At 37.1% G+C, this 8,694-nt stretch overlaps 1 protein-coding gene across 1 annotated transcript; it reads right to left on the bottom strand.

The window, feature by feature from the left end:
- Positions 1-2,145: 2,145 nt before the first annotated feature.
- On the bottom strand, positions 2,146-6,513 carry LOC149786131 (uncharacterized). The gene is made up of 4 exons (XM_089978119.1): positions 6,297-6,513; positions 5,246-5,312; positions 3,032-3,340; positions 2,146-2,522 (listed from the first exon to the last, which is right to left on the bottom strand). Exons 1-4 carry the CDS (start codon positions 6,327-6,329, stop codon positions 2,146-2,148), a joined length of 786 nt encoding a protein of 261 aa, XP_089834245.1. The 5' UTR covers positions 6,330-6,513.
- Between the last annotated feature and the right edge of the window lie 2,181 nt (positions 6,514-8,694).

The raw sequence follows: 8,694 nt of genomic DNA, 5'->3' as shown, positions 1-8,694 counted from the left end.
GGTTAGGACTTACATGTCAAGATGGCATATAAAGCAGAGGTGATCTGATGCAAGGTCATGGCATACCAGGGAGGACCGTATAATGTTATCATCAGGTCTATGAAGAATCCAGTCTAAAATGTGACCATGTTTATGGGTGGGTTGGTTAACTGACTATTTGAGGTTGAAAACATTAATGGAATCTATTAGTTTTGATGTATTTGGGTTTCCGGGACAATCAAAGTGAAAGGTGGAATCTCCAAGAATAATCAGGTTGCCACCTATCGAATTTCCATAGTCCAGGAGATTCGGAAACTGCTCCAAAAAGACAGTCAGCCAGCTTGTTTTTTCTACTAGGAGGAGGGCGGTATAGGCAGAAAAAATGGACTGACCTTTGCTCCAGTGTGAGTGTGGTTTGGACTAGTTCAAACGATGTGTGGTCGAAATTGAATGTTGTGGTGTGGTTAAGACGTTTTATCATGGAGTTCTTTGTGATGACAGCAATTCCACCTCCGCAAGAATTACAGGAGAACGACTTGATGGAGTAACCAGTGGGTGTTAGATCCGCACACTTGGGCTCATCGCCTGATGTTTTTAGCCATGTTTCTGTCAGGAAAAAGACGTCAATATTCTGGTCGTTGATAAAATTAACTATTTCTGTGCGCTTTTCCGGTGGTCCTACTGACTGGGCATTGAATAATGCAATACGCAGAGGTATCTCCTGGATAGTTGACACAAATGTTGACGAATTAATAGGGATTTGAATTAGGTTATCTAAATTAACGGTCGAATTTTTTTTTTAAATTGTTGAGCCGAAATAAGGGAGATAACTAGAATTCTTCTTCCTGTTCTACGCCGGCCAGCTTTGTAACAACGTTTCTTTTTTCGCTTCTGTTTACATTTAGGTAATGATGAATGTAGTCCCAGTTCGTTTAGTCTAGAGCACCGTGTAGTGTGGAGAGCCAAGGAGTGATCATTTAAAGCAATTAATGAGAGTCCATCGTAGCATAAACGGGTTGACTGGCGAGTATCACGTGATGGCGGTTTGTTCAAAAACGGTGGAGCAAGACAGCTGAGAAAAAATCTAATTGTTCTCATTTCCAAAACAAGGAGATGAAGAAATACATACGAATTTAACAGCTAATACATAATGAACACAATAACGTAGATGAAAACAGGCAACAAGCACAAATATCATGAAAACGGCAATAAAAAACGGAACAGCTGTTTCAAGCCGGTTAAGCGATAGCATACACTTTTATATGCCCAGCATATACTTGTATGCTCCCAGCATACACTTTTATATGCCCAGCATATACTTGTATGCTCCCAGTATACACTTGTTGGGTAAAAAAGCCCTTTAAGCCAGACTGATATAATTTTGGAGCTCTAAAATATCTAGCTGGCGCTATACACCACCAATTTGGCACTGTCAGAAAATGGTCCGAGCCTCAAGCATAATTAGCTCGAAAAGTTTCAGAATTGTAGGACGAAGTGCTTATTGTTGATTGGTGTGTGTATGTATTCGCTGTGCTACACTGTTATTGAAATCAGTCTCAGATCGGTATCAGTATAAAATGTACTGCTGATTACAGTACTGATTTCTATAAAAATATGTGAAAACATTCAACAATTCCATACTTACAGATTACTATGCACCATATCAGTAATGACGTTCAGCAGGTGCGATGCGGTGACCGTACAATGTGAAAGTCGCCTATTGCTTTATCAAACATGACTGTGAAAGGACTACTGACCATTAACATATTCCAGCAGACTTTGATTAAAGAGGGTCTTGTGCCATTTTTAAACATTCAAAGTCATTCTTACAAGTGCAGCAGACAATAAAACCTGTCTCTTAAAACTTGAGATTTGAATTTTTATGTAATAGAGTAACTTTATTGTATCGAAAGAATTCACCCAGAAGCCAAACGGATGTTTTTCGACTGAATCATTCCGAAACCAACCTAAATTTCATACAGGGAGCGCTCATACGTGTTTGCTTGTTGGAAATAGATACAAATGAAATTTTGAAAACCCGGGATAACATCGAAAATGGATAGTGTTACTTAACTATTGTGGCCAAAGTTGAGAACTTCATTTCACCCGACATTTATAAAGTAATTTTATATAAGTAACAATACACTACTTGATTGTCAACGGTTGTTACTTACATTTATAGCAAATAAGGAATCCTGAATCTCCATTTGAGTCCTCATTTAGGTTTAGTTGCAAATATATTGCTTCGGCTCTGTCATCAAAAGTCATTGTACCCACAGAAACTGGCCTGGGCGTTGTGTCTTGTTTTGTATGCCAAGTCAGACTGTCTGGTTCTGTGACATTGACTTTGTGTACAGTAATTACGAACGTATACGTAGGTTTCAGCCAAAATGTAACAGTTTTACTATTCATAAAGCTTTTGCAATCTGTGCAGAAGTCAGAAAAGAAGTAGTCCCATGGAAACCGTGAATGACTACGAAGTATTCCTCTGTCAAAGAACATATTAAAATCTGTCTTTTCTGTGAAATCGTAGATCTTAACACCTGTAAAAATAGGAAACATCTTTCTGAGTACATTTCAAAGAACGCACTTTAAAATATATAGTCATGTCAACGAATTTACGAAATCAACGAATAAAAACAAAATTAACAACACTGTCGATTTTTTTGTATAATATTTGTTACAAATCAATTTTGTATAAAGTTTATTGTACGATATATACGTAGAAATCACAATTGTGACTGCGTGTGAATTTTACTGTGATAAGCGTTACACCCGAAGAACTCCAAAATACGGAACACAGATTCGGAAATTGACATAATACTTCCCAACATTTAACTATTCAATACGGAACGGTTCGTTCTAATAAGTAAAACATGGCAACAATAACTTTGACTCAACACTTGAAAGTCCTAAATACAGTCAGAAGAACCCATGCACATTTTGATATTAACAAAGATTTTTTTTTAAAAACGAAGTTAAATAGAAACATTTGTATTAGCAGAAAATGAGGAAATCGACATTCATGAAATATCGAGAAAATATTTCTAACCCTTTTTGGTGCATTTCCACGAGTGCAATAGTAAAACATCAGGCTTAGTTCCAATGCATTTTATTGGGTCATCTACACTCTGTATTATGATGTCCTTAGGGAGGTCGATAGTGCAGTTATTTTTCCAAATACAACTAAGTTTCTGCTTGATAAGTTCCGGTGTATAGCCATTACACGAGCTTTGTTCACATTCCCCAGTAGCGGAAGTGACGTTTACATCGAAAACTTTACCATCGTCATTGCAGGACAGGTTAAATTTCATTTTGGAGGAGATGAGGCAAGGAGCTGCGTTAGTCGCTGGAACAAAAGCTGAAAAATAAATGATTTCTGACCGTCAACATAGAACTTTATTGCCAAACGAAACTTAAGAATAGGTAAAAGCTAGAATCTCCTCATTTCACATACTATACGTATGTGACCGAATTCCGTTGGTATCCAAGTTGACTGACATCGCGTGTGGAACTATGTACATCTTGCTGAGTGTTCATTTTAATATCTTGTTTTGTTTTTTTTTTTTCGTTTTTTTTAGCGACAAACTATTTGACTGGTTTAAACCTTTTACTTAATATGGTTTAGTTATAGTGAAGATCGAAAATCTAGGCATACGCTTTGGAACCTCTATATTTAAATACGCGTTACCGTTAGACCTCGCTTCGCTCTAGCTGCGATTGTAGTTACTTAAGTGAAATTACGTAAAACATGTTAACATAAATTGTGATGTAGCGGGGACAAGAGGAGGAAATATAAGAAAGTAGAAAGGGTTGGTCTGGTCACCGATGCCAATATACGTAATAATATTAAGCTAGAACTAGTAGGAACAACTATATCAAAGATAATGGGCCGCCGTTGCATTCCTTGAACTTCTGAAAAATGGGTGTGTAAAAGTCAAGAGATTGTGTAAAATCAGTGAGTACACTTACTGCATTCAGAAAGTTTCATAATGTTGGTTCCTTTTCTTACATGCCGAAGATTAATTGCTTAGTTTTACATCGTGGGGGTGGGTGGTGACTGTCAGTAAGAGTATGAATTTTCGTGCTGACAAAGTTTCTTGAATTTAAAGTTCCTTGTACCTTGACATCTGAATGGAAACAACATGCCATGGACTATCTATAATCGATCATGGAACTCTAAAGGTGTTAACCGAGTATTTCTTCAGAAGAAGTCATGCTACAAAATAATAATTATATATATATAGGATGCCAATTCCATTTTTATTTAGCAGTATGTATGTATGCATGTATGTATGCGTATGCCCTCTGGTCGAGGTTCACCCTTAAAAAGATATGCACGCGACCATTGAGCGTTAAAGTATTATAAAGAACATTTTCACAATTCTGAGGAAGACCCCTCGGCTTACCCACACTTTTGCAGATATATTGTGAATCGTCATATCCGTCTTTATGTGCTTCTTTGTGTATGCATGTATGCGTATGTCTGTCTATTCTTCAATCGGTTCTAGTTGTAACCTGGCCCTGTGTTCACAGAACTTTATTCAACAGTTCAAATAATAAATGCTAGTCCAACTTGACCATTTTATTTTCGTGAGCTGGAGGGGGAGGGAGGGAGCGAGGCTGGGACGTTTTCATAAAAGAACATTCCAGTACCCCACCACACCCGAAAATGAAATGGTCAGTCGGATACTTAAAATCGACAAATCCAGCGTTCTGATTGGTTACAATATTTTCGAGTACGATTTGGAGTCGTGTATTGAGGAAGGATAAGGTCAGCTTTGTGAAATAGGTGAGAGCGAAGGTTTTCGGATTCTGAATGCAACAGTTACGGGGTGGTTGGGGTGGGATCAAAAGTCTAACAGTATTTCTTGAACGTGTGCTCAGTGGCGTCACTTTGGTTGGTGTCACCCAGAGTGGTAACTCATAGTTTCACCCCCATGGACCCCCTTCCTGCACAAAAATTCAACAATTTTATAGACATTCATGTGCGGTAACTCATGGTGTCACCCCCATGAATCCCCTTCCTGCACAAAAATTCAATTTTTTTTATAGACAGTCATGTGTGGTAATTCACGGTGACGCCACCCACTGACCTCCTTCCTGCACCAAAATTCGAAAATGTTTCAGACAGTCATTTTGGTGTTACCCCCTCTGATGGTGTCACCCGGTGCGGTCCACACACACCACACACCCCTAGTGACGCCATTGCGCGTATTTATCATCTATGGCTTCTGTCTCTACTAGAATAATTCAAGCATCTTACCTTGTAGAAATATGCCCAAGGCAAATATCCAAAACATTTCTTTCACGCATGTCTCCATTACATCAATCTGCAATAAAACATTTAAAGTACGATCATCACCTGCATCATCGTCATTGATTATTATTATTATTATTATTATTATTATTATTATACATCAGTCGCAGCTGATATGATTACATCATAAACATTCAGTAATCGACTTTGTTGGTATTCTTCTTATAAAACGTATAAATACAACAATGTGCAAAATATATTCAGCTGGACAAAACATGTTCTTAATATTATGATGTCCAAATTAAAACCGTGATTGAAAACATATCATAATTGAAATGAATACATACATAATCTGAGTATTACTGACCGACCATTTAATTTTCGGACGGGGGTGGGATGGGGCGTGCTCAGATTTTCCTTTGAGCCGTAATATTTATTTTTTGCTTGCCTCAAGAGGATCTTATCCAATTAATATAAATGACAGAAGTATAATATACTTACTGCTTTGTCTCGAGAAAAAAAAAAGAACCATGAGATATTCTGGAAACTAATATTTTTACCATAAAATGTTCTCAGCCATTGCGGCTGTCCCTAAAAATGTCAGAAGATGTAAATTTATGTTCATTTAACCTTCCAATGAGGATCAACTCCGTAACATTTTAATTGAGAGCTTATCCAGATAGTATGTATGCACTGACTGGAACAACCAAATAAGAAACAGATTTTTACAGATTTTCATTTGAAACTATTCAGTTAAATGTTCAGTTTAAATGCATGCATCTTGGATTATAGTCCACTCGCAATTCGCAAATCACGCTAAAGTAATATGAATGAAGGGAATCTTTGATTTCATAAAATGACTTCTTTTATCCCATGAAGTGATGACCTTAAACTTAAATTCTCAAAAAGTAGTTATAATATATTGTCTCACAAATCTGTATTTTCTATGCCCTTACATGTACTCACCCTATTCATAGTAAAATATAAAACTTGTATTTTATTACTAAGAAAATCCTTGGCATTCTAAAAGCTCAACATTGTACTCAGACTGTTATACCTGTGTGAAACGAATATCCCGCTTTCTCTGCATGTGTGTATTCTGGCGTGCGTCTTTCAATTATGACATACTACCTGCTTTGTAAAAGTTAAAGTAAACGTTACAAACTTGCTTCCTAGTAATATATAGGTATGTATTATCATATGAGGGCATTTTTGCTAAGATTTTAACTGCAAAATATTGCGTTGAATTAGTAAAATGAGGCAATATCTTTGAATCATCCAGTTAACTCGCAGGGAGATTATCGTCACATCCTTGATTTTTTAATCATCCAATGATCTTACATGGAGATCATCGTCATATTCTTTCTTTATTTAACCAATAGAATGCAACACTTTTATCATTCTGTATAATTCACTTCCTCATCAACGTCAAATTGGGATCTTTATAAAAGATAAACACAGATACTCAAAGGTAGACAGATGCGGATGTTCAATTAATCATTTGGGAATTTCAGTATAGCAGCCACACAAATTCTAATTGGAAACAGTGGCGAATTATAGGATACATTAACACACACGGTACTGTTCACACGTGGTACTTATTACGTATCTACTCTATCTGCCTGTATATATTTCTTCCACAGGGTTTGACTGGCAACCTAACCCCCCGCCCACACACACACACACGTCTATATCGGGTTTACCCACGTTACCCCACCCTCCTTCAAGTATTTGCACGCAATTCTCCCACAATAATTGTAAGAAATTCCATTCTCCCGGTACAGTCCAATACTGGTCTCAATGACCCCTGTAAAGAGATTTAGCTGACAAAGTATTCCTCAGTAGATTGAGCTTCTACGTGTTAAATACAAGACACTCGATGAATAGAGCGTAAGTAACCTAATAGTAGTAACAAAGTCAGTATTATGACCGGCGTCACCAGTATAAGTAATACTAGCAGCAGTAGTAACAGGAGTAGCACTAGTATAACTTGAAACAGTAGTGGTAGTAGTAATGGTGGTAGTATTAGCAGTATCACTAGTAGTAATAATAATAGTAGTAGTAGTAGCAGCAGTAGTATTAGGAGTAGTAGTAGTAGTAGCAGCAGTAGTAGTAATAGCACCAGTAGTAGTAGTATGTAGTAGTAGCAGCAGTAGTAGTAGTATAACTTGTAGTAGTATTGGTAGTAATAATGGCGGTAGGATAAGCAGTATCACTTGTAGTAGTAGTAGTAGTAATATCAACACGAATATCATCAACACATAATAGTAGTAGAAATGACAGTATTATTAGTACCACTACTACTACTGATTCATGAAGTGTTACTACAAATACCACTACGAGCCATGACAATAATTAACTTGTTGAAACATATATTTTTTTTTTATTTGTCATTTATCAGTTACTAAAGCCAGGTGGTGATCGACTTAAAAAATTGGTTGCTCCGGTGGCCTAGTGGTCAGAGTGTCCGCTTCTGATGCGGGAGGTCGTGGGTTCGAGTACTCATACCAAAGACTTATAAAAATGGTACTAACAACTGCCTCGCTAGGCGCTCAGCATTTAGAGGTTAGTGTTAGGACTGGTTGGCCTGGTGTCAGGATAATGTGATTGAGTGGGACACCATGCTACATGTCTGTGGCACGATGCCCCAGTGCTTGACGTCACTCTAACGGACACACTGTAGACACCATAGCCATATGACTGAAAAATTGTTAAACTGCGTTAAAAATCTAAATCACACACACACACACACACACACACAAGTTACGCGATGTATCAAATACCTGTATAGATCTTTCATACCGATATATGCATTACGAGGACAAATAATCCTAGACACCGCATTGGACAAACAAATACGTGCACAATTACAGTTTTTGTACTCATATACAGATCATAACTTCTCATTTGAATCATCAAATGTGATTTTTTTTTTAAAACAAGGACCAATTTATGAATAAATAATATAGAAGTAAATTCCGTAAAATTAATTTTTTTTCATCTTATTTATTTTTCACCTCTTCAGTTTGATTCCAGATAGATCTTTTAGCGTCCTCATTTTTGCTTGGCTTCTCAGCATTCTCTTCAGAGAAAATATGTTCGTTTGAACTTCATGGCTAACTTGTGTTATTACCTATCACGTTAGTTAATTCTCCTACAGCTATTCCTACAGAATCTTTATGGGAGGGGGAGGGGACACAAGAAACGGTAAACTCCCAGTAGATTCTGAGTCGCCAATCGATTTTAAATACGTAAGTTAGTCAACTTACATTATGGAAGTGACCTGTTATCTGAACCAGGAAGTTCAGTCTTTATCACTGAAAATAGATCATTCATGTTTCTATTAGGAACCGACCACCTATTAATTTTCCGAGACGGGGGCCTTTCGAGCCCGAATATTTTTTCTTTTTTCTTTCAGCTAACATAATGGAAGTAATTGTTTGTGTTCTTTTGCT

This window comes from Sinohyriopsis cumingii, chromosome 12 (genome assembly GCF_028554795.1).
Source record: "Sinohyriopsis cumingii isolate HCF-2022 chromosome 12, ASM2855479v2, whole genome shotgun sequence".
In the NCBI taxonomy this organism is placed as follows: domain Eukaryota; kingdom Metazoa; phylum Mollusca; class Bivalvia; order Unionida; family Unionidae; genus Sinohyriopsis; species Sinohyriopsis cumingii.
This window is presented reverse-complemented; position numbering and strand designations above follow the sequence as displayed.

What these genes read in the sequence shown, in the direction of transcription:
- LOC149786131 (XM_089978119.1), bottom strand. Translation starts at nt 6,329, where the DNA reads ATGCAGAGAAAGCGGGATATTCGTTTCACACAG. An exon ending in CTTGGGCATATTTCTACAAG is followed by an intron (nt 3,341 to 5,245) that starts GTAAGATGCTTG and finishes TTTATTTTTCAG; the next exon opens with CTTTTGTTCCAGCGACTAAC. An exon ending in GTGGAAATGCACCAAAAAGG is followed by an intron (nt 2,523 to 3,031) that starts GTTAGAAATATT and finishes CTATTTTTACAG; the next exon opens with GTGTTAAGATCTACGATTTC.